The 27106-nt window shown below is 35.6% G+C and overlaps 1 protein-coding gene and 2 pseudogenes across 1 annotated transcript; 1 reads left to right on the forward strand and 2 right to left on the reverse strand.

Annotated features, from left to right (window-relative positions):
• Positions 1 to 1359: 1359 nt before the first annotated feature.
• C1D (C1D nuclear receptor corepressor) lies at positions 1360 to 18545 on the reverse strand. The gene is made up of 5 exons (XM_039852424.1): positions 18474 to 18545; positions 6422 to 6568; positions 5656 to 5722; positions 5288 to 5343; positions 1360 to 2654 (listed from the first exon to the last, which is right to left on the reverse strand). The coding sequence occupies exons 2-5, from the start codon at positions 6557 to 6559 to the stop codon at positions 2490 to 2492; spliced, it is 426 nt and encodes a 141-aa protein (XP_039708358.1). The 5' UTR covers positions 6560 to 6568; positions 18474 to 18545; the 3' UTR covers positions 1360 to 2489.
• LOC120594669 (uncharacterized) lies at positions 18064 to 18181 on the forward strand (annotated as a pseudogene).
• Positions 18546 to 25792: 7247 nt separating the features above from the next.
• Positions 25793 to 26550, reverse strand: LOC120594476 (40S ribosomal protein S6-like; annotated as a pseudogene).
• Positions 26551 to 27106: the final 556 nt, after the last annotated feature.

Genomic DNA, 27106 nt, shown 5'->3' on the forward strand with positions numbered 1-27106 from the left:
CAGTCAGAATCACTGTTCAAATCTTTCTCAGTTAATGTCACTTTGCAAAGCCAGAATTTCTGATAATTTTTTGCATAAAATTATAGTTTAACAGTGTCATAATTGATTCCTAAAGCACCTTTTTCTCCAACCTACTTAAGAAAAATGTATCTGTATTCAATACATTGCCCATTTTTGAAGCATTTCCTACATTTGTAGCCAATTTTCAAAGCCTTATTTAGAAATAATGCCAATCCATTTCTAATAGCTAAGCAGAACAATTTTTTAATCTGCAGGGTATCTTAAAAACCAATCAACTTGCCATAACCTCCTAATTCCAGGAATCATAATTCAAGCTTCAATTTTCCTCTTAACATATTCTACTTTACTAAAATGAATTCCCATCCTGCAACTATGAACAAGAAAATTGTACTTAAAATATTAGAAGACAAAATCTCATTATTTAGTATTAGATTAATAGTCTATAATGCTAACCTTAAAAATATCTATAGCTATAACCTCTCCAACTTGTTAATTCCCAAAGAGATTAATAAAAGGTGTGATTAACATCGAAACGTATAGCAGACTGTCATTCGGAAGGAACCACGCTAACAATAACCACCATCAGAGATCAACCCTTCACCCTTCATGGTTCTGACTAAGGTTAATGAGCACAATTTGTCATAAATTTTCTGGTAACTCTGAACAACTGAATTGAACAAAAAGATTTTTTTTCATAACACTTTTATAAAAATAAAGGCTGGAGTGGTCTTATTTAGAACCTAGCACAGTATTTGACAATGTAAATGTCACTAAATATTTGTGAAATGAATAAATAAGCACCTAATGCACTATTGCCATTCAGCTCCTTATTATGTGCTAAGTATTTAAAATTACATATAATAAAATGGAATATACTCAAACTATTTTTTATTCCTAATAAAGATTGACTTATTCATGTAAGAATCTCCTAAAAATTTAACAGACTATGGAGTTGGACTTTCACAAATCAATAAGTTGGCTAATGATTTTCTTTAACTGTATGACATTTTAACTTTTTTTCTTTATGAAATTAGAAAACATATGGAAATGCAAGTTATAAGTTTCTTTGCAATAACTAAGGCCAACGTAGACTACACTTGATTTTAATAATTTATTTCTCTCATGAAGAAATTACTTTAAAAAGCCAAAAATTTGAGAGAATGAAAATGAAAAGAGTGAAATAACTATAAATTTTCTTCCACTTCAAAAATTGTCTGACATCTGAGCCAGAAGACTTTCTGCTTCTATCAGTGACTTCCTCTTCATGTGTCATAGAAAGAGTTCAACATGTTTTATAAAATCCATTATATTTTAGACCATTTCCAATACATGCTACCATAAATCAAGAAAACCATTTATTCAAGGTTACTTATGGAGAATTAATCACATAGAAAATTTTAACAACTTCTTTTTCAAAAATTAAAGTACTTTACTGTACTTGGCATTCCTACACATAATGATGTGGATTCAAAGACTGAAAGCATTAAGGGAATATAATTAAAATTCATGGGTTAGACATAAAAAATAATTTTAACACATAGAATTCTCTGTAACATATATTCTAGAAAAATAAATCAGAATATAAATACAATGTAATCTCATTTGGATTTCTCCTCTGCTTGAGTGGCATTATATAACATAGAATGTTGTTCCAAACACTTGTATGTACATTATGTAGCCTCAGAAACATGTAATCAAACAATCTGGAAAAGTGAGACCAAGAGAACTGTGGGCACTATGCATCAGGAACAAAAACACAAATTTCTATATTACCGATGATTTTTAAAACCTATCTTGCTAATTTCAAGAGCAAGTTTACTCAAAAGAGAAAAAAAACTGGTCAGCTAAGCAACATTTACAGTCTTTATTGACAGGATATAGCCGTTATACCAAAATTCAGCCATTAAATGGCTGAATGTTTACTTTAAACGAGACACAGAGGCAAAGTGCCAAAATTAAAGTACAATCTTAAAGTGTTAAATTCACACTTCAAATATCAAAATAAGCAATTCCTAAAATCATGAAAATATGGTCGAATAACTACACAGGAAAAAAATGGGACATTCAAGCCATTTCATTTTTTCTTATATATAGTGAAAAAAGATGTATTTAAAACTTCGACCTTCAGATAGCATACTTCATAAAGTCATTATTCACTTAAAATAAACAAATGTTTACAAAGAACATTTAACTTAAATTTCACAGTTGCTTCTGTCAAGAGAGATGGTAAACTATAAATATAAAATGTACCACAATGTTAAAAACCTCATAGTGCTCTATAGGAAAATCAATGAAGATAACTTAATCTTTCTGGGGGATAAAAGTATTTAGCATTACAAATTTAATGTAAATTTTATAAATGAATTCAATAAGGAATACATTTAAACTCTGCATTGCCACATAATCATCTATTTTGTGTAAAACAATAAAATGTATTTTTTGAACAAGTGTACATCGAAACCAAAAGGTTAGTTTTTGCTTTTTCCTTTATTGGCAACTTTGGATGCATTTTTTGCTTTTGGTTCCCAGAGGGCATTTTTTACAAATCTTGAAGCTGCACCTCTGTCCAGCTTGCCAGCCTTTTTCTTGTCTGTTATTTCCTTGACTCTGTTCATGTATACTCTGATTCTTTCCTTAAAGATAAAAAAAAGAAGAAGAAAGGCAACAGATTTACTAAGCTGTTCACCACCACGAAGTTTATTATACTATTCCTCAGTTAAATTCAATAGGTATGTATTTATTGCCTGTTGAGTGGAGCTAGTAAGTGTAAGGAAACAGGATAAATTTGCTCCGTGCTCTCCTGGGATTCACAGTCTGGGGGAAAAAGAGACATTAAAGCCATTTCAGAAGTGTTCTGAGTGTTTCGAAAGAGAGAGAACTAGACTAAGACATCACTACAGAGGTAAGCACTGACCTGTTTAGAGATGTGTTTATACATTCTTTACTTAGCATTAACCTAAATCCATATATTAACTCTTACTACCTGAAGTCTACAATCTAAAATAGAGCTCTTATATACTTGTAACATACAAACTCAACTCGTAAAATTTTTCTAAACAGGAAATAAATGAAGCACAATTTATTTATTTTTTTATGTTACTTTCTAGTGTCACAATTAAAATACACAGAATGAAAATACAAGATCTTTTATTCAATCTCATAACTGTGATTTTGATAAGCACATATTTTTTTAATGACATATACAGTTCTAAACAGATTTAACAAGATGAGAAACATAATAGGTTGTCATACCATTAAAATCTTCTGAGACCACTAATTGGAATAAAGGACTATTCTATACTTCAATTGGAGAAATAAACATGATGAGAGCCACAAAATAGCACAGTAAATGATGGATCACTGCTAAAAAGCAAGTTTCATTAAAATAATCAAAATAGTTATATAAACATGCACAAAAAAATGCAGAACCGTAGAATTTTTTTAATTGTAAAAGACTAACAACTCTGCTCAAAACTCTCTCGTGGCTGCCTACTTCTCTCAGAGTAAAAGCTCAAGTCCTCCCAACACAGACCCACTCCCGTTCTGCCTAGAAAGACCTTCCTCAAACACCCACACAGCCACCCACTCCCTTCCTTCCAGTCAGTCAAACATTGACCTGGGTAACTGGACCTGCCACCACCGTTCAAAACCACAGTCCGACCCAACCACTCTAATCACCTCTGCTCTGTGCTCTATTTAAATTGTTTCCCATAACATACAACTTTCTAACATACTATCTATTCATATTTATTTATTATTTGTTTGTTGTATTATGTTGATAGTTTGTCTCCCTCCACTAGATAGTCTGGTATCTGCCACAACAAGGGCAGAGATATTTACAAGCTTTATTCACTGAAGAATCACCTCACTTGGAAATAATGCCTGGCTCTTAGCAGCACTCAAATATTTGTTGAATGAGTAAACTGATTATTTTCAATGCTTCTCCCCAGTCATGATATACGTCTCACACACTAACTCTGTGATCAATTAGTGATGCCTGTCATAGGGTTAGAAAAGAACAGGTTTGTATGTTTTTTATTTGTCAACTCTTGTCCAAAATATGAATGTACTCCTCCATAAAGTAGGTTCTGAGGGAGAAAGAAGACAGATGAGTTTATCTTTTTCCAAAGACAGAACCAAGTATTAAAATATTCCAAATTACTTCATGTTAAAGGAAAATTGAGAAATTTTATAAATGTAAAGTCCATATTAGAAAGCTGAAAACACATGACACAATGTATACTTCTTAGGACTGAAAGCCAGTATCACTGCTCAAATCAAGATCTAGGTATCATATAGCTTTATATTTTTGCTTTAAGTATTTTTCACAATTTCTGTATTTAAAAATAAATTTATTATCCCCCAAGAACTTTAAAAGAAGAAAATGTCTTAGTCTACACATTAAGAAAATGAAGACAACAGATCTGGTTTGCTCATTTTTTAAAAATAAGTGACCAAGTACTTTACTAAGTTGTATATAACATACATATCAACTACCATATGACCTGAGAACAATAATACAGTGTCAAGTGTATTTCACATATATATTTACCTTATATTTTATAAACACAAATTTATTAATATTCTTATTCATAAACAAGAAGATAACCATAAGTTTGATTTCTACTTTTTCTCTTTCAAATTGAATGATTTGATTTAATTTTTGAAGTCAGCAAAAACTCTAAGATACTAGGCTTTATATACTGTACTTATACATCTAAATGGAATACAAAGACAAACCTAGAAGATTTATTACAGGTTGTAAATATGTCACTAATGCGGAATTACTGGACAGTACACATACAACTGGTGCCAAAAAAGCTTTTAGCTTTGTTGCTGAACTGGATTCTTTACTGCTGAGAAAATGAATTAATGGAAGAATTGAAAAGGTGGGGGAAAAATTTTCCCGTCTTTGCTAGTAAATCAACTAGAATATACTTTTAAAAAGTGTGTAAGAGTTTTTTTTTTTTAAAGGCAGTTATAGAGATGAACAAGATTTCAAGAATTTATAGGAAAAATAATATGGAAGTTATAAATAATTACTAGAATTGTAACATTTTCCCCATACAGAGATTTATGTAATATATGGAATACCAATTCTCTAGCAAAGGTAAGAAAAAGAAAAACTAAAGACATGATGAAATCTGACTCACTTTCATAATTTCAACTCTAAATAATTTTGTTCTCCACAATTACTGTAACTGAACTTCAGGTACACTACCACAGACAGACATGTGAAGTAAAAAGAAACCCACTGCAATCTTACCAGTTCCTGCTTTACTGGATGCTCCTTAGGGTTAACTCCCTGAGTGGCCAAATAAACTACAAGAGAAAGAGCTCATGAAATAAAATGCTGTATGTATTAATTAAGAGCATTAATTAAAGAAGTTCTAGTTATTCACAGAAAAAAGTCATACAAACGATAGATTAAATCTTAAATTATTCAATCTCTAAGTAATAATAAATGTATGTGTGGCTCACAGGCATCTGGTATTCTGATTTAAAATAAATAAATATCTGACTATTAAAATTGCCATGAAGTATAATTGTATATAAATTGCTAGCATTTTAAAAAATAAATCACCTTTGACGCAGTAATTTGCTTTCTAATTAACTCCAAAGTAATATACGTACCCCAAAACATTGAATTTAATGTGTAAGCAGAAACTAAATCCACTTTTGCTTGTTCAAGTGGGTCCAACTAGAGAGAGAGAAATACAATCTTTGAGCACCATCACATCATATTTTAAACTTTCACCAAGCCCAAGATATCAAAAAAATATTTTTTTCACTCCCATAATCCAATAACCAAATGATCTGGAAATAATTTGCAAAATGACGAAGTTTTGTTAACCAGTGATTTTTGCCCACAAATTTTCAATTCAGGGTATCATCTTTAGTTAGACAAGGAATGTGTATAATCCAAGAAAAATTCTTTTGAATTATTTTAATTTCAGGAGTTACAATCTGGGCTTTGTATGTCAAAAGTAATTTATCAATATAAACATTGTACATGATGCATTTATGTATAAGAAGCAGGCTAAAATGCGTAGGCAATACCAAAGACAGAAGAAACAAAATGAGATTTGTTTTCGACTGTCAAAGTCAATTTACTTTTTGTTCTATAGTTTCCAGAAACCCTGATAACATCATTGTAATACTTAAAAGGTCAAAGATAGCGCCTGTCGAAAAGAAGTGCTCCTTTTTCTGCAGAAACAAGTCAAAATAAAAACAGTTAAGAAATATTTCCTAAAGTTGCTTTGTTTTGTTTTACCCCCTAAAAATACCCAAAAACACTTATAAAATTGAAATAAAGGGGGAAAAGAGCATATATCATTAATCAACTTCTATATGTTCCCTAACACAGCACTCGGTTTTGCAAGTTACATTTTTCAAGTACCTTCTGCAACAACTCATTTCTAGAAACAGACATCATGGTCTTCAGCATCTCATCTACGGCACCAATAGAATTCTCGAATGTTGATAAATATTCATGAATTTCTGCTGGATAGTCTTCATTAATTTCTTCTCCTGCCATTATGACGGACTAGAAAAAAAGTAAATTCTTAGAATTCATATTAGAGACAAAGATTGCTCTACAGGTTACCAAAAGATATATATATATCAATATGTCACGTGTATTTCAAAAGTGCTAAAGGAGTTAAAACCTGAGGATAATTAAACAGATCTTAGAATATAATTCTAGAGCAAGTACATTCAAATTTCCCCTCTTCTTAAGTTGCTTGGGGATGATGGGATTGGGGAGGAGGTGAGGGAGGAACAGACCCGCCCAGTCAACTAATGTACACATATCAAACCCTCAGTGCTTTTTAAGAAATAAAGACATGACTGCCAAACATAAAATATCAATAATCAAAATCTACATTTAAAAAACTTTCTGTTTACGTTAAAGACCAAGCAAAGCAATGAAGGTGCCATAAGTATATCCCCTAATGCTTGCTGAAAAAATGATAAGCAAAACTCTTTTTTTTTTTTAAAGTTTATATATTTTAGCCCTTCTAAATTTAAATGTTGATCTAGCAGCATGGTATATTAAACTAAAAAATGAGAAATGCTAGGTCTGAAATATCTTATGATTTTTAATCACTAAAATCATTTTCAAGCCTATGTTTATATTTATATTTATATGAACATTCCTTAGATTTCTTTAAAATAGTAATAAGAAATTCTAAGAGTTCATAAATCACATGAAGCAGAAAAAAGGAAACTTGGGAGAAATAAACTATATGGTTTTCACTTAGGCTAGAGCACACCTTGACAGTTCATTCTTTTAAAATTCACATTTATATCATAATATTTATTTCATATGTTATCTAAGACCAAATTTCAGAAGCAATTCTAAGCATGTGTACTATCTTTAGGTTTAAAAATTTTTTTTTTATTAGCTAAAAATACCTCTTTCGTTACATAGCTAAGGAGAACAGCAAGAATGTGTAAAATAGCAAATAGCACTGCAGAACTGAGGTAACAAGATTTGGGCTTTTTGTCTTGCTTGACCACTGACTGTCACCTTAGATAAATCACTGTATCTCTCTTGGTCTCAAATACCTCATCCATAAAATAAGGCAGTTGGTCTAATGATCTGTAAAGACCTTCATAGTTCTAAATGTTATGACTATGTCATTTAAGTTTAAAAAGTACTTTTTGAATATTTAGTCACAATATATCAACATTTCTATTCAAAGAGTATATATTCCACTGAGACATCTGGGTTCGTTTAAAAAAAAAAAAAGTGAAGTTTATCTATCACTATTTGTGCTGTAAAGTTACTGTCCAACTACTGTACAACCTGCAATTAAAGAACTATGATAAAAGAAAACCACACAGGAAAAGAATTGTGCCTTCCTATTTCAAAAGGCTAACTAAAAATATGTATTTGCCTCTCATCCCTCCCAAAGATCTCTCCAAAATGGTAGAAGAAAAATAAAAATAAGCCCATAGTAATGCTGGAAACTCAGAGGGGCACATCCCATCAGCAGACCTCAACAGTAGAAATTTGTATGAGCTAAAGAGAAAATCAGATCGGACTGAAACACGCCAAGAAGCCTCCGACTCCTTACAAACAAAAGGGGAGAATCTAGAAGTAACCCCAAGATGAAGGGCAGTAAGAGCTGGGCCATGAGGGCTAAAAATAGCTAACCCAATCTCTGGAGCTGTGAAAAGACTGCTCCAGCATCTGCAGCCAAGATAAAGGTGTACGTACAAGAGTTATACTGCAGATAGAGAAATGACTCAGTATTTCTTCTCTTCATGTAAAACCATAAACCAATAAATTGGAAAATATGGATAAAAAGAACGAGGTGCTGGAAAAAATAATCATTTAACAAAACTAACCTAAAAAGAAGTACATAAACCAAATAGACAATTCATCACAGGAAAAAAAATTTAAAATAAGTCGAAACATCTACCTTCCAAAAGGGATCCAAGCCTAGAAGCTATTATATGTAATTTTTTCCAAACATTCAAGAAACAGTTAATTCTTATGGTATTTAACTGGTTAAGAACACAGGAAAAGATGGAAAACTTAGACACCTATTTCATAACACACTTAAAAATAAACTCCAGATGAATTTTAAAAGGTAAATAAACATATTAAAAGAGTATATAAAATATTTATATAATCCAAATGAAACCCAAATGCTATAATAGGAAATGGCTTAACTGCATAAAACTGAAAAAACATCTACACAGTAACGTAAGCAAAGTTAAAAGAAACAGCCTAGGAAAAAATATTTGCCAAAATATAACAAGGATTAGTTAGATTATACAGAGTTCCTACAAAGCATAAAACAAATTAAAATAAACTATCAGCCAACAGATTGGCAATAATTTTAAAGATTATTAAAGTTCAATATTAGAAAGGTATACACTGAAGGTAGAATATAAGTCAGTACAGATTTCTTAAATGTACATGACTCAAGAAATCCTCTTCAGAATCTAGTCTAAAGAAATCCTCGTAGACAAGTATATAAATTCGTCAAAATGGGACTCCTCAAACTCTTTGAATTTCCCCCACTTTCTCTTTCATCTATTTTCGCTCTGCTGGATCATTACCCATAAAGCTCAACATTTTATTTCTCCATCTTAGACAAGAAACAAACGAGACATCTTGACTTCATATCCCACTCCAGCTAAAAGCCCTATTTTCCACCTCCTTCCTAGAACAAACTCCTCTAAAGAGTTTCTCTCCACTCTTAAATCTACTACAAACAAGCTCCCTATTTCTTACTCAAAATTGCTCTTGTCAAGGTCACCCACAGAGCTACAGTTAAGTTCAATGGTCAAGTCTCAGTTCTCATCATCTCACATCCTTGACTCCCTTTGTTTGGTTTCTAGAGCATTACATTTTCTTGGTTTCCTTCCTACCTCACCAGCTGATTTCTTGGTCATCTTTCTCATATCCTCAGCCTCTTAACCTTGAAGTGTCCCAAGGCCTGTCCTTGATTCTCTTTTATTCTATTTACTTCCTAGGTGAGCTCGGTGTTTTAAACTTCATTAATAAAGTGATGATTCCCAAGTTTGTATATCCAGGTCTGACCTCCCTCACTGAACTCCAAATTTACATTTCCAACGCTTGCTCAATACCTGTGGTTGGATGTTAACAGATTCTAAAGCATAATGTGCCCAAAGCCGAATTCCGAATCTTGCCTACTGCAGTCTTTCCCATCTCATTCCATGGTAACTCCACATTTCCAATTGTTCCTAAAATTTCAGAGTGGTCCTTGACTCTTCTCTCTCACCCTATCTTTAAAACATATTCAGAATCTAGCCTCATCCTGCCACCTCTACTGCTACCACCCTGGTCCAAGCCATCTTTGTGCCTTGCCTAGACTGTTGCAATAGCCTCCCGTATGGCCTCCATGTCTCCAGCTCAATAGTTCATCATCAAGAAAGAGTGATCATTCAAAATCTAAGATTATGTCATATCTCTGCTCATATACTTCCACAGGCTTGCCACCTCACTCAGAGTAAAAGTCAAAGTCCTCACAATGCCCTAAAAAGCTCAATACAATCTGCCTTCTCTGCTGCCTTCTGTGACCTCTGCGGCTCCTACTCTTCCCCTTGCTCATTCCACTGCAGCCACAAATGACATCATTGCTCCTCGCCAATCACGTCAGGCGTGCCCCTACCCCAGGATCTTCAAGCTTCTCTCCCCTTCCTAGAATGTTCTCCTCCTCCTTTCCTCCCCCACCAGTAGCTTCAGAGCTTATGACTACCTGCCGGTTCTTTACCTAAATATTACTTATTGGTAAACCTTTCCAATTACCCTATTTTCATAAACACGCCCTACTCCTCATGCCCTGTACTCCCTATCTCTTTCTCTACCTTTAAATCCTCAAAAACATCTGATGTATTTATTTCATTCACTGTCTGTCCACCTCCAAAGATGGTAACTACATGAAGGCAGGAATTTTTACATTTTGTTCACTAGCTCTGTCTGGCATTCAATAAACATGCTGAATAAATAACCTCTAATAAAATACTAGACATATCTAAATATTCATCAAGAGGGAAATAATTAAAAGAATTATATCATATCCATCCAAAAGAATATTAAAAGAAGTAAATCTTTATGTGGTAATATGAGAAGTAATGAGGAAAGTCGCAGAACATTGTATATAACATATAATGTTTCTTAACATATGCCACTCATTTTTAAAAACCTGTGTAGCTACATAGAAAAAGACATAAAATCTAGAAGAAGACATAAAATGTAGACATTCTCTCTGAGCAGGGCCATGGATTAGGGAGTAGGATCGAAGCAGACTCATTTTTTAACTCTTCGTTCTTTAAGTTTTCTTTCAAAATGCATGTATTAAATGTGTAATAAAAATAAGTAACCATGATACTTTTTTTAAAGGCATCTTTTAGCAAAGTATTTTGGCTTTTAACAAATACTCAAGTATAAAAAAACATAAAAAGACCTTTATTTAAATGTTAATTTTTCATCCAATTTTTGTTAGAAAGATTTTCTCTTTCTAGAATCATAATGTGGATTTTTCCTGCAATTATTCCCTGTCCCTAAGTCCCAATAAACAAGTAGTTATTTATTGTTAAAATGGGTTAAGGTGAACACTGAAAGCAAGGAAGGAAGAATAATTATCCCCATTAAACCTGAACCGAACCACCCGCCTTTCACCTAACTAAGTAATAAAGGCAAGGCAGACTAAAACATAAAGGTTCTATTATCAGAAATTCCCCCCAATTCTAACATTTTACATATACAGTTCCTGAATATTGGTTCCTTCCACAGGAAAAGGTGCAGGGGGAGCTGCAGAAACATCCCTCTGTTCTCTTTGTTACTGGGACCCCAGGATGAAGCAGTGAATGTATGGTATTAACAGCAATAGCAGACATTTCAACACCATTCCCTACCAGCCAGGCGCTATTCTAAGCACATCACCCACGTTAACTCATCTACTCCTTGCAGACAAGAAACTGAGCCACTGTGAGTTTCGATAACTTGTCCAAGGTTGTATAAGGTAAAATGCCAAAAGAGAAAGAATTCACACACCTCTGCTCCTCACTCCCCTCCAGGGTTCTATAGGTATTCCTCCCCCCTCCACCTACTCCTTCTACAGCACCAGCTGCAGAGGTGAAAAGGTGGAACAGGGTATGAGAAAATGTGTTCCTCTTCATCGTTCAGTAAAATCTGGCTGACACTAAGGGGCAGAGGTGGGGAAATCCTTCCCAGAAATCCCTTCAGGACATTATTTCTACTCCTTCCCTCCTCTCGCTGGTTATGGAAGCCAGAGTACCCACAGGAGAAAAGGAGGGGTGCACAGCATCACGTGCAGAACTGAAGTCATCCCCCTACCATTCCTCAGTTCTCTACTTCAAGGAGGTTAGTCCAGCCAGGAACCTGGGAATGACCCCTCACTCCTTTCTCCAGCCCAAATCCAATGAGCTTTGTCAATGCGGCTGCCTCAGTCTCCTTATACCACAAGCTTGCCTCTTTCTCACTGACTAGATTATTTCAAGAGCCTCCGAGCAGTCTTCTACTGTGAACTTTTCTCTATTCTTAATTTAAGAATGTTACAAAATAAGATTTTTTCTATTAAAATAGTCTGGCCATGGTACAGCCCTGCTTGAAATTCTGCAGTAGCTCTCCATCACCTTGAAGATAAATTCCAAACCCCGCAGTATGGATGCCAAGGCCTTTAGGATGTGGCCCTTACTTGTCTGACTAACCTCATCTTTCATGGCACCCCTCTTTCAATCCTAAGGTTATAGCCTCGATGGCAGTTTTCCAAATGTTCCATGCTCACTTACTCTCACCTTTCACCCTCTGCCACCCCCCCATTCTGTCTGGATAAACATCACTACAAGCCTCGTGTCACTCAATACACTGTCTGGTAACATCCACTGATTTCCTTGACTTCCCTTTGACTAAGCTCCTTGAAGGGGCTGTGTCATAGTGATGTCGTTTCACCAGTGACGGACATGTAGAATGATTCTATGTCTCAATTTGCCCAAGACAGTGCCAGTTTACATCTGTTGCTTCTACCCATCACCCGCTCAGCTCCCCATTTCTCTCTCAAAAGTCCCAGTCTGAGCCACTCATTATATGGTAACACTAAACGAAGTAGGTCCTCTGACTCAGCACCATCCCTCACCCCCTTTTGTCAGAGAACAGGAGAGTCAGGGGCGTTGATCCGGGTACCAGCCAGGGTTCGCCCAGTGCAGCAGAACCAGTAGGAGATATATATGAAGAGATTTACTACGAGAAACTGCTTTTACTCAATTGTGGGAGCTAAGTAATTCCGAAATCTGCAGAGCAGGCTTTCCATGAAGGGCATGCTGGCACTCAGCTACAAGCTGAAGCTGCTATCCAGAGGTGGAATTTCTCTTTTGTCAGAAAAGCCTCAGTTCTGCTTCTAAAGCCTTTAGGCTGATTGAGTCAGTCCCACCCAGTTTATCTAGAATAATCTCCTTAATTTAAAGTTAACTGACTGTGGATTTTAATCACATCTACAAATATCCTCACAGCAACACCTAGATTGGTGTTTCACTGAATACCTGGGGGCTGCAGCCTAGCCAAGCTGATGACACATCAAGAAGACCATCACAAACCTGTAAGCCACCAGAACTACAGCAGAGAAAGGTATACTCCTGGCATCTCAAGTTGCTGTTCTGGCAGCATTTTCCCACAGCAGCTTTGTTATTCTTGATTGTCAACTTCCCAAGTAATAAAACGAGACTTCAAATTTCAGCTAACAAAATATGGAAGAAATGACAACTTTTTTTTCAAAATGCCATTTTGCAACCCCTAATAAAATTATAGATTCAGGCGATGATCACCAACAGATAAAAGAATGAGAAATACTCTGCAGAACAATTGACCTGGTTTCTGTAACAAGTAAATGGCATGAAGAAAAAAATAAAGAAAAGGGAGGGGAGGTAGAGGAAGAAGAATAAGGAGACTTAGAAAATATGAGAACCAAATGGAATGTAGAGAGACTGTGTGTAAAAACCAAGTGTAAAAAGATATTTTTAAGAAGAAATCTGAACATGGATTGAATATTAGATGACTCCAAGAAATTATTGATAATTTTGTCATCTATGGAAACAGAAAATGTCCCTATAATTTAAAGATGAAACTGAAATACATAGGGTTAAAATTACATAACATCTTGAATTTGTTTTTTAAAAAAGCTAGTCTTCATGGATTAATTACATTTTGAAAGAAAAGATTTAAAAAACCTATGTACATTATTTCCATAGTAAAATTAGATAGCTAATTCACAAATTAACTTTTAGAATGCAACTCAGTTCATAAATTGGGGGATACCTAAATATACACTCTAGAATACTTAAGCAGTTCAATTACATCTCACCTCAGTCCCAAATATAATTGGAAAGGTAGGTTACTGGGTGCTACCAAGTCTGTGACAGTTGATAAACAAAACTCATGAAAACAAGACAAAGCCTGTAGCTTCAAATGAGGTTTGGGTTACATTTCCAACAAAGGCTGACAGTCAAGGGTATCTAATTAAGAATGTCACAAATTTCCTTCCCCACAAATAGAAATCCTGATGTCTTATATTTTTACCTGGCCCTTATAAAAATGCATGCATGAGGAAATAAATAAATAAACCAACAAACCAAGTTTAGAGTCAAATGAAAAACTAGGGGAAAATATTTGCAACATAAAGACAGATAAAAGGAGCCTCTACAAATCAAGTTAACAAAACAAAACAAAAACGTAGCAACCCAAAAGAAAAATGAACAAAGAAAATTGGCAGTTCACGCATAAAGAAATCCAGATGACTAATAAGCATAAAGTTAGTCAATCTTGCTTGTAATTACAGAAACATAAATCAATGTAACAAGATGCCATTTTTCATGTCAAATAAGCAAAAATTTAAAACATTGATAGTACCTGGTATGGGCAAAGGTGAAAAAAACAGCCTCTCATTCACTATGAATTGGTGTAAACTGACCATTTTTGTGGGGCAACTTGGCACTATGCTTCAAAACTGAAGTACTATGCTTCAATTTATATATGTAAAAATTCTCTGACCCAGCAATTTAACTTCTCAAAATGTCTACTTTCCCACAAGATAATGTTCAAAGACATTCACTGCAACACTCTTTAAAACATTAAAACTTTAAAGCAGGAAACAACCTATGTGTCCATTAACAAGGACTAGGTAAATAAATTACGATATACTCATTCAATATAAAAACTCTGTGACAATGAAAAAATATGTAGAGCTTAGATTCCTAAGATATATTACAGTAAACAAAAATTTAAGAAGAGGATATATAATACATCCATTTGTTTTTAAGAAATAAAACACATATGAGTGTGGAGGCATATTTGTATATGCATATGTTTTCTTAAAGGCTCCAACTCCTGGGGACCCTGAGAATGAGTGATGTCCACAGTGTCCTGTCCTTAACTGCCCCGATCAGCTCCTGTAGACTCATGCCCCTGGCTTCTTTTATGGAGTCAATCCACCTCGTGTTTGGTCTTCTTTTCCTGCTGCCTCCTATTTTTCCCAATATTAATGTCTTTCCCAAAGAATTCTCCTTCTTATGATGTGTCCGAAGTGGGACAGCTTCAGTTGTCATTTTTGCCTTCAGCAATGTTGCACGCTTATTTGCTCCAGGACCCACTTGTGTGTCTTTCTGGTGGTCCAAGGCATCCTCCAACATCATATTTCAAATAAATCAACTTTTTCCTATCAGCCTTCTCCACTGATAGAAGGAAGAGAGGAGGAATAAAGGAATTGTCAGGCAATTGAAAGAAGACCCAGTTGAGGCTGGGTAGCATTAATTTGTGTCTTATGAACTTCTTTAGCAGTGTTCAATAGGCCTGGAACAAGAATGGTTACAAGGAATTGGCTAGTGGGCACAGAAGAAAGACAAGGATATGCAAAAGCATCTTCAAACCAGCTGACTGGAAGGTATGGCCTTGAAGGAAGAGAAGTGAGGCTTTTACTTCTGTTTGGATACCCCTCCTCATACCCCTCCCCTAATTCTGGGCCTAGTGAAACCTTATCAATCCTTTAAAATCCATATCAAATGCCCCCTCTTCTATAAAAAGGCTTCCATATCGCCCAAACAAAAGTAGTCTCTTCTTCCTCTTTGCTCCTAAGGTTCTCCAGACTTAGTCATCATATATCCACCAATAATACTGTCTTGTGTATCTTGATAAATCCAAAGGTGTCAATCCTTATTTTACTTGATCCATCAACTACGTTTGACAAAATAGAACACTCCACTTCACCTTGAATTCGACAACACTAGACTCTCCAAATCGTCCTTGTTCCTCACTAGCTGTTCATTATGTCTCTTTTGCTGGTTCTTCATCTCCCCAAACCTATAATGGCTAAAATGCCTAAGGACTCAGATCTTTTACTACTTCTCTTTTCTGTTTACATTCAATTCTTTGGTGATTATCTCCAGTGTCACGATTTTAAATGTCATCTGTTCACTGACAACTCCCAAATGTTCTTTTCCAGCGATGGCCTCCCCAATGAATTTCACACTTGACAGACTCAGCTGCCTACTCAACACCTCCACTTGGATGCTAACAGACATCTCAAACTTAATGCGTCACAACTGAACTCCTAACTTTCACCCACAAACCTGCTCCTCCCATAGTTTTCCACTTCTCGGTTAATGACAATTCCACCCTTCTAGTTGCTCAATCCAAAATTGAACTACTACTCACCACATTCACTTCTTTCCACCTTGTGAAGCCACTATCATCTCATCTGAACTATTAAAACACCTTCCTAATTAGTCTCCTAATTAGTTCTCCTACCCTACCTCCAACAATCTGTTCTTAAGACAGCCAGAATGATCCCATTAAAAATTTGAATCAGATCATGTCACTCCTCTGCTCAGAACTTTCCACTGGTTATTTACCTGCTAGGCTATTCCTTCAAGGCAAGATTTATGCTGCATGACATTTGTATCTCCATATGACTAATACGATATCTTGCCACATATTAGGTACTTAGTAACTATTTGCTAACTGGTTAAAACCAATGAAAATAAACTGGAACAAAATTTTGAAGAATCTTAATATCGGATTGGAGTTTCGACTTATAAATATTAGGAAGTCACCACACGGATCAAAAACAAGATAATGTACATTCTGGGTCTGTTTCCATCCCTATAACAAGTAGTTATACATAATTATGAAGTAGAGAACAAATCCAATATATAATTCTTTTTGGAACTAAGAGAGACATATGCAGATGTTGCACCAGAATTCTATTACTGTAATGACTTTTTGCACTGCATTATCTTAGAAAATAGTGAAATGTACAAATAATCTCTCAATAAATATTACTGTCTTTGGCAGACAGTTCATGTTAGTGTCACCTGTAATTCTCCTTCAGACTTACAGTAAAATCCCTGGGAAAAGATAAACCTCTAAAAACAAATTTATCCCAAAGTCTGATAATAAAATAAGATATAACTTATAAAGAGGCTACTCAAGTTTGAGATGAATAATTACATTGGATTACAATGAATTTACTTATATTGTTTAATTTTGTTTAATTTGATATGTTTTCAAAATTATAAATATAAAGCTGCAAAACTGCCTTCTAAAACCATGGGATTTGCTTATTACATTTTCTCATCTCTAAAATAATTATAACAGCATACAGGACTATTGTGTGGATTAAATGAATGATATAGGTAAAGCTATTAGCACTCAATATATTTGTAATAATAAAATGATCAACTATCCTAATCCAATGTGGACTACTTAGAGCCATATTTGAAGGGTCAACTGTTTGGAAAGAGTGAGTAATTGAGATAACACATATGAACAGCCCTTTAAAAAGTTAAGAGCAGTTAAGAAAAACTATCAACTCTGAACTGTATAATATACAACACAAGTATTTGAAGGCAACTCTAACATCTTTTGACTGAGAATTGTTTTGATTATTTTGAAAAACTACTGTTCACACTGTCATTATTTTATCTTTCAACAAAACGAGTTCTATCATTTCAACAAATCACAAACGAGTCTCTGAATTTCGGTAGGGGTTATCTGGTTATTTTCAGATCCAATGTCAACATACAGTTAAGTCTCGGTTCAGTCTACTGCTATCACAGTCCAAATAGGTTAAAAAGTGGGCAGCAAACATCTCAATGGGACAGATACATCTTTATTAAGACAAAATGAACTGCAGTTAACAAGAAGACATTAAAGATCTTTTGAACAGAGAAGAGAAGTTTGAATCACAATGAACATTCCTGGGCCATAAAGTAAAATGACTTTCTTGAAATTATCCACTATAGATTGCAACTGAAGGTAGAAATTAGTCCACCATCTCAGGTGGGCTAATATAGAAACGGCAGGCAGTTCGTGATTATGAATGTGCATGATAAGAGTAGGTGACATAGGAAAGTCAATCCCCTATACCGTTCCCTTAGGCCTGTCTCCTAAACAAGGTTTGAAGGCAAACCTCTGAAAGTTAATTGTGAAGTCATGTGTTTTTTAAATTCTACACCTTCCAATATTTGAGAGCTGGAGTTAAGAATTGAAGAGTCTGAGGCATGCCACCCTGAACGTGCCCAATCTCATCAGATCTCGAAAGCTAAGCACGGTTGGGCCTGGTTAGTACTTGGATGGGAGACCACCTTGGAACACCAGGTGCTGTAGGCGTTAAAAAAAAAAAGAAAGAAAGGGAAAGAAAAAGCGAAAGGCCAGACCAAGAGAGAGACGTGAGGGGCCCAGGTAAGCCGAAACCTGCAAGCAGCCACTGAACGAGAAGTGGGGGTCCTGTAAAGATGCTGTCTCCAAGGTTCAGGTGGCTCGCATTCCCGAAAGGCAACAAGGTCCGACCTCGCTCCTCACAGCCAATGGAAGGATGAAAGAGGGACCCCAAGACAAAAAAAAGGGGACTTATGCAGAAGCACGAGAAAAATTCAAACCCCAGCTTTGAATAATTACTCACTTGTCTTCTACTCCAGTCTCCCGGAAAACAGTCGCTTGTTGGTGACGTTAATAAAGCGCCTGCTCTGCTCACAGCTCCAGCGGCGCTCTATGATGACCTCACGCTCCTCGCCCCGCCCCCTTTTTTCTCCCCTCTCAAAGGTGGTTCTATAAAGTGCTTCTGGACAAAGTTGCAGAGGAGTTTCGGGGAGACTCTGCGTACCTTTTTCTAGATTTGTATTCGTCCAACACCCCCAAATACAAGGTGAGTGTATTTAACTAGAAAAAAAAATGTTAGTTACTAAAGCATTTTTCAGGTTTTAACTTTCACTTAAGTTCATTCCTAGGTACTGGTTCCTACTACACTCCCCTTATCCCCCTCAAAATGAGCCTCTTCCAAAAGAGCAGCTTCCCAAATTATCTGTGATTAAAGACAGGGTCTTTATTTTTCCAATCTATCGGTAAGAGATACTTTTGTAAAATACAGTAAAAATTAATTACTCAAAAAAACGGAGGAAAGATAGGCAAAATACCAGCCCAGGTTTTTCATTATTAAAAATAAAGTTACATTTAGTAAACACAATCAGAACTAATGTAAAAGGAATAAATTTACGAAAATTGCACGTATTGTTCAATGAAAATGTAGTATAAGCGGTAAGCATCATTTTTTACATTTCGAACTTTTTATTACTCCACGACCGTTGTTTAGCAAAAAGCTTTGAACGAACATTCTGTATGTCAATACCCAAAGTTTTTTGAGTAGCATTGAGCTTTCTTCTTATTTGTTATTCTAACCTCGCCAGATTAAAAATGCTTGTGGTAAGGGGTAATGTATCTAAACCGTTTCTTTTGTTTTTATACAGATAGCAGAGAAACTAGTCTCATAGAAATAAATTGATGGGAATGAAAGAAGAGTTTTGGGTTTGTTTTTTTTTTAATTACAGTTGACATACAATATTTGAAAGAAGAGTTTTTAAAGTAATTTCAGCAAGCTAATAATACTTATTTTTAACTTTTATCTGAAATGAAATAAATGATATATTTTCAGAATTCATCTTCAATCCTTCATCAATTGCCAATTCTAACAATAATCTTTAACGTTCTCTTGAAAATTAAATTTTCTATTTATCAAAGCAATTTTATACATTTCTAGGGTCACAATTGCCAAACTAATTTTAAAGTATCACAAGGTGCAATGTGGTCTCACTGTACATGATTAGTGCACAAATCACACAACATGAGACTCACCATGTGAGTTCAACAACAGCCAAACTAATCCATACCCCATTCAAGAAAACTAGTTCACATATTACGGTTGTTGCAGCAATGCCAAATTCCCATAAAATATTTGCTAAAAAAAAAATGCTAAATAATTATTTCAATTTCTGCACTCATCTTGTTGTAGACAGGTAATGACAAATAGTTCATGGACTAACACCAGTCCACAGACTTTAATGAACACTGTCTTTGAGAGTTGGGTACATAACTTTACCACAAAGACTGTCGAGACCTGGGAAGACTGAATTATCACCCAGAACAAATCAGAACCTGACAGTTTGTCCTAGACCAAGGTGATAATGAAGCTTCAAGGCAAATTGTCACACCTTTGTTATTTGGATCCTTCAGGAAGCAAATATGGAAATGGAGTTAGAAATGCAGAGGTTTATGGGGGTGGTCTTTGAAAGATAAAGAAAGAGGAAGCAGGATTCAGCAGAAAGCCTCAAACTGTAATGGACATCTGACAGGGTCTCAGCCAACCCAACAGTGAATTCTGAAGCAAAGAGTGCTCCTTTGAGGACATCATGTTTGGCAAAAAGGGCCAGACAGTAATACCCGCCTCTACATTCATCATTGGCAAGATTGTGGTTTCTGCTTAAAAGCTGAGGCAGAGCCTAAAGGTGCTACCAGCTGGAGGCTGCCAGCCAACTGCACTTCTACAACTGAATGGTAAATTCTTTCATGAAGGAAATGTAATGGGTGCACATCCTCAGCTGCCATACACTGGGCCGTCTACACTACAGTAGCACCATGATCCTACGATCTGTTAAACAAATATACTGAGTCCCCATTATGTACCAGACTCTATTCTACGTGTTCTAGATAGAGCAATAAAAAAGTCCCTCACCTTACGGAGTTTACATTCAAATTGACCACTGGGAATACCATCCCTTCTTCTTTTCCTCCCTTTACTCTACTCTCCCATTCTTTTCCTTCACCACATTTTCCTCCTAAAATCCTGATTTCAGCATTTGAACCTTACTATTTCATGCTTGAATGTTGCTCAGCCCTCTAAGGAACAATGGGGAAAGAAAACTCATCCAGTGAAATCTAAAAAAACCAGACATCGTATTATCACTAAAACAGGAGGAAAATAAGAGAATTCTGATACAGAGAACAGATTGGTGGCTGCCAGTGATGGGGTGACTGAGGTGTGAGCAAAGGGGTTTAGGATGGTCAAAAGGTACAAACTTCGAGTTATAAGAGAAATAAATTCTGGGGATGTAATGTACAGCATGGTGAATATAGTTAACAATACTGTATTGTATATTTGAAAGTTGCTAAGAGAGTAGTTCTTAAAAGTTCTTATCACAAGAAAAAAAATTGTAACTATGTGAGGTGATGGACATAAACTTAATTTATTGTGGTAATCATTTTGGAATATAAATATTAAATCTTTATGTTGTACACCTTAAGCTAATAAAATGTTATATGCCAATTGTATCTCTGTAAAACTAGGGGAAAAAAGTTATCCAAAATCTTAAGTCAAAGAAAAAAAAAAATCCCTCCTGATAGCATTTCAAAACCACTGCACTGTGCTACCACACACTTCCTTTTACTCCATTTCACATCAGGAGGCAGAATTCACCTCAAAGTACTAGTAAATACTCCAGCCGTGGCTGCAATGAAAGACAATGGATATGTAACAATACAGCTGGCCTTAGGAATGGAAGATAAAGGCACTGATCACATTCCCAGTGCAGATCAGTTTCTTCCCCTTGGTTACTTTATAGTACAAATAATGATGGGTGATGCAACAGCCGTTCTTCAGGGCAAACTAGCTCTGTGACCCTAGGCAAGTTTTTTAACCTCTCTGATCCTCAATTGTATCACCCGGAAAATAGAGACAATAATAGTACCTATTTCTTAGGGACTATGAGGACCAAATGAGAAACTATAAATGCTCACCACAGTGTGTGGCACAGAGTAAGCATTTAATAAACATTAAGAATAATCATCACTATAAAATATCACTAAAACAAGGAAATAAGAGAATTCTGATGTTAATAAAAACAAAGAAAAAATTTTGATGTTGAATTTAGGAAGTTTCTTAAATCTTAGTGTTCAGACTATGTAAATATAACAAGATCGGGCTCCCTATTATATCAAAGTAAAATACTAGAATTTTTTTCTATCTTCTGAATAGATAGCATAAGAAAATCGCCATTTTATAGCCATCACAATAATAATCAACTCAGGTGAGATTCATCAATAGACGCTAAATGGAAATAGGACATTTATCACCTTAAATCATCTCATCACAGATTATTTTTGAATTACAGAGGTAAAAATGATAATTTTACAGTAGTACCAGTATGGTCGGGTGAGGGCCCTCTTCCAATTGCAGACTGCTGACTTCTTGTATTCTCACTTGGGGAAGGTAGAGGGAGCCCTCTCAGGCCTCTTATAAGGGCACTAATCTCATCATGAGGACTCCACCCTTGTAACCCAATTACCTCCCAAAGATGTCAGCTCCTAATATCATCACCTTAGGCAGTAGGATTTCAACATATGAATTTGGGGGGAAAGGGGTGTCACAAATGTTCAGACAATAGCACTCATCTTAACTTCATTGTACTTTATTATCCTAAATGATTTACATCAAGAAAATGGAATAAAGACAGGATTTAAAAACCTTCCTAGAATTAGCCACTTGAAAAAACAATTGTGATAGGGCGACACTTATTTAAGAAAATGATGCCTGTCATAATCCTTACAAATTTCCTGAAACCTTGTCATGTAATAACATATATGCCTATAATTATATGCCTATAATCAGTGTTTATAGGCTTAATGGGAATAAATACATTTATTACTCAGAGTGAATCCTTCCTATGAATTACATGTAGCTCTGTGCTCTGATTTCAAAACCGTCCTCTGCTGTTCCTACATCAAGAATAACCTGAGTGTTCTGAACTGATACTCAAGGTGAAAAGGGAAAAGACCTTGGGCCAGGACTCAGAGATCAGTCCTCTCAAACATATGGTCATACATTATTCAGTTAACTGCTCCAAACCCAACCTGTAGAATCTGTAAACTCATGATCCTCAAACTACTAATTATTTTTTCTAAATTTTATGTGACAGAAATTAGATGCTATATTTTGCAATTTAAGGCTTTAAGAATGTTCCCATATGTATTCCTTACAAGGCCAGGCTCTATTGAATTTTTAGGATTGTAAGGTAGGCCCCTGTTATGAGAGAACTAAATAGTTGAAACAAACAGATAATTGACTGACGATTTTTCAGCCATCTTTGTGCCTGTGCTTTTTGCCATGTGACATGGCTATTCCTTCTATCGGAAGGCAGAGTATATTTTCTCATCCCTCGATTTTGAGTTTAGCCATTTGATTTGTTTTGGCCAATGGGATAACAATGGATATGATGCAAGAGGGAGCTTGAAAATCTGGGCTTGCTCTGTTGTGCTTCTGTCATCACAATGAGGATAGGCCCAGCTAGCTCATTGTCCCAGGAGTAGGAAGATGAGGGTCACATGGAGTTGAACCCCGTCACCCTGCCAAGCCCAGCCTAGACCAGCTGACTCAAAGCCCATCCCCTAGATACATGAATGAGCCCAGACAAGATCAGAGGTAGGCCAATTTAGTTGAAGCCTTCAGGCATCTGAGAAATAAATGTTTTTTTATGCCACAGCGATTTTATGAGAAGCTAACTGCCACACGTCAGTAAAAATATATAAAGAAGAAGAGTGAGTTTAGCTTCTTGGAAAGTGTTAATCCATTAAAAGAGTTATTTATTGAACCAAAAAATGTCAAGGTGCCATACCCCCAATTTTTAAGCTACATATCTGCTAGAGTTTATTTCATAACATTATAAAAGTGATATTGGTGAAATATAATACTCCTGTAATGAATGGAAATCTTTTTTTGTTATAATGCTGCATATCTATTTGAAGGTAGATATTTGTGCAACAAGAGGCAGATAGAGGTAATTAATATCTGACAATGCATTACTGTCAGAGTATTCATCTGAAGGTTCTATAATGCATCAAAACCCTTATTTATTTATTTATTTAATTTGTAGCTCAAAGAATAGGTGCATATTACACACAGTTCCACTGATTATACAGACATAAAACTTACTTATTCTTTTCATCCACAGACTCTAATAACATGTTCTTTTGCATATTTTAAGGAAGTCTCTCTCTTATCATCTATCGAAGTTATCTAAGCATGGTTATTAGGATGAGAAGAATGGTAAAATTTAAAGTTCTACAAGTGGGAAGTAAATTTGATAATAAATTGTATATGGAATGGTTTTGTTTGTTCTCCCATTTGAAAATTTAAAGAAAAATATGATTAAAATTTTATTTTATCATATAGTAACAAAATTCTGATTCTAATTGCAATAAACTAATTCTCAGAATGAATCAGGACAGAATCAAATATTGATGGGGATTCTTGTCAAAATTTTTCTGACAAAATTATTAGATGCTAACTGCAGTGTGGTATCCTAAATTGAATCCAGGAACATAAAAAGTACATTAGTAGAAAAAAATTGGCGAACTCTGAATAAAATGTGGAGTTTAGTTAATCGTAATATACAAATGTCAGTTTGTTAGTTTTGACAAATGTACCATGGTAATTTAAGATATTGACATTAGAGGAAACTGAGGAGGGATAAACAAGAATTCTCTGTATTATAGTTGCAACTTACCTATAAATCTAACATTATTCCCAAATTAAAAGTTTATTTCAAAATTATTGGATGGCATGACACCCTTCATTTAACAACACAACCACAAAGAGATTCATTTTTACAGAAAAATGTGAAAGCTGTATCTATCTTCCCAAGGACCTCTTTTATTCCCTTGAGACAAATCTTACTCTTTTGAAGCACCAATCCCATCCTAATCCTTGTAGATTTTCTCCTCTTTAATAACTGATTTAACTCTGCCATATCCTCATTTGTCCATAACCTTTCCATTTTCCCCATCACTTTTCTCAACTAAATGAAATACAGCATCTCTTGCAACACTTGCGATTGCTCTTTACAATCAAGCTGCATTTTCTTCTCAGGCTTTGAGAAGGAAGTGGTAGACTCTAGAGTAAAGAAGATGAGGATGTTTGAGGAGAGATTAATTTTGTTAGTGGTCAGTTTTTTATAAAATGATCTATACAATCTCATAACTACAGGAATACAGATAATTAATGTTCAGAAAGTAGAGAACCCCACACCTCCACTTTCCCTACACTGTAAATTCATAAAGAACTCGAGAAATAAAACATTCAGTAAGAATTGGCAGCCAATGAAAAAAGGAAAAAGGCCTAAGAGAGATGTAAACAAGGGGTAAAACTATATTCAGAGATTTTCTTTCACCCATGGAGGATTATGTCATAAGAATGACTTTCGGCAGCATATAAGAATAACCAAATCCCTGTCTCCTCGAGGCTGTGGCTCCAGAGAAGGCAGATTCACATAGGCAAATAGACGTTCAAAACAGTTTTATACCCAGTAATAATGCAATCCCTCAAAGATGCTTGTGTTAATTTTTTTCAGGTTATGCCAAAAGGTAAAATCACAAAAAAGAAAAAATGCTAATTCACATAGAATTCCAGGGTCCGTGAAAGTTTGTCTTTGGATGACAAATTGAGAAATACTGCTTTAAGAGTATAGCAGGGGAAAAGGCTGTGTAGTGTAGTGTTACAAAGCACAGCTATAAAGTCAGAATTCCAGACTTGTAACCCTGGCACAGAATTTAATAGAACTTAATAGTGTGATCGGCTGCAAGTTACTTTCCCTTTCTGTGATTCAGGTTCCCGTCTGTAAAAGGGAATGGTAATAACATTCGTCATAGGTGGTTGGCAGTTTTAAATGAGATAATCTAAGAGAAGAAGGTGAAATTGTGCCTGGTGTTTGGTACTAGCTACTCTTCCTTAGTGTTCCACTCTCAGACAGTCTTATACTAAGGGAGGGAAGCTGATGAAAGAATCAGACAGCTACGAGTCCTTCCCACTGGATGGGATTCGTTTGCATTTACTGTATCATTTTCTTTCTTTTCTTTTTTTTTTTTAATGTCTGATCTTATTTATTTGTTACTCTTACAAAATCTCATTTTTGACTGGACTCAGACTTAGAGGTAGAAGCTCTCAGAAAGGAAAGTCTGCATCTCTTGGCAATCTGTTCCTGGCATTTCCCCTTGGCCTCCTTCATTCTCTTAGCCAAAAGTTAAGCATATTCTGCAGCCTCTTCCTTATTTTTCTTAGTACACTGTTTCTCCAGAGCAATAAGCCGATGTTTATGTTACAGGACATGTGGAATAACAAAACACTGAATCTTAGGTGCTTTGGTCCTAGGTTTCTTACCTTCTTTGTTTGGGGGCTTTCTCACAACTTATTGGTGGACATCATGTTCTTGAGAGAGATTGAAAAGTTTGCGGATTCTGCTAGCTCTGTTGGGCTCCGGACGATGAGGCACAGTAGTATTAGGGAGACCGGAAATATCTTTCTCCCCTTTTTTCACAATAACCAAGTTGAAAACACTCAGATTGGCATCCACAATGCAACCCCGAACAGATTTGTGCTTTCTTTCTTCAGTCCTCCTTGGTCTATAACAGGAATGCCCCTTACTCAGTAGCAGGCGGACAAGGCCATGCATGGGTCAAAACACTGCTTCATGGAGAAATCTTGTTTGTCATTTCCACCACTGATTCAAATCACATAACCCTTCCATTCTTCACCCAGAGCGTCAGCAGCAACTTCTGTGGCCATATGCTTCTCATAAAAGGTATGAAGTTTTCGTTCATCGTCTGCTTCAATGAGCTTCTGGCATCCAGTGGCTGGGAAAGAGATGTTCAGCTTCATCCTGAAGCAGCCAACCACCTCCAACGCACCATGAAATAGAGCTATTTTCTTCTTTAAAGATTTAAAGGAGCACTTGATAGCACTATTTTTGCTTTTTCCTTATCTAGTAGGCAGCTGCCTTTCTATCCACACTATCTCTTAAGTTCCTGTGAGGAAGCTATGGTGTTTGACAATAAAAACACAAATTCGTTTCTGGTTTGATTCAATCATAATCATATTGTCAACTTTATAAGATGTTAATTAAAGAATAAGAGACAATTAGGTGTGTTTTACAAGGCCCGTTATGATGTGCCTAGTATGCCAAGTCAGAGAGTAAGCCAAGAGGTTGAAATGTGTCTCCTCTGTTCCTTGCTGTGTTAATGTCTCAGTGAAATGCTCCTTAGAGGAGAGTTTCTTCTGATTCCAGGAGTGGGTGTTTAGCAATTCATTTTATTTGGGGATTTCACTCCAGAGCAGATCCTCTGAGGCGAAGGAATTCTACAGCTCTATTTCCAAGCATGTTTCATGGTTCCCCTCTCCTCTTAGGGGAGAAGATTCTGGAAAAGTTTTCACAGCAG

This window comes from Pteropus medius, unplaced genomic scaffold (assembly GCF_902729225.1).
Source record: "Pteropus medius unplaced genomic scaffold, Ma_sr-lr_union100, whole genome shotgun sequence".
Lineage (NCBI taxonomy): Eukaryota > Metazoa > Chordata > Mammalia > Chiroptera > Pteropodidae > Pteropus > Pteropus medius.

What these genes read in the sequence shown, in the direction of transcription:
- C1D (XM_039852424.1), bottom strand. Translation starts at nt 6,559, where the DNA reads ATGGCAGGAGAAGAAATTAATGAAGACTATCCAGCAGAAATTCATGAA. An exon ending in GAAATGAGTTGTTGCAGAAG is followed by an intron (nt 5,723 to 6,421) that starts GTACTTGAAAAA and finishes CTCTCTCTCTAG; the next exon opens with TTGGACCCACTTGAACAAGC. An exon ending in ATTAAATTCAATGTTTTGGG is followed by an intron (nt 5,344 to 5,655) that starts GTACGTATATTA and finishes TTTCTCTTGTAG; the next exon opens with TTTATTTGGCCACTCAGGGA.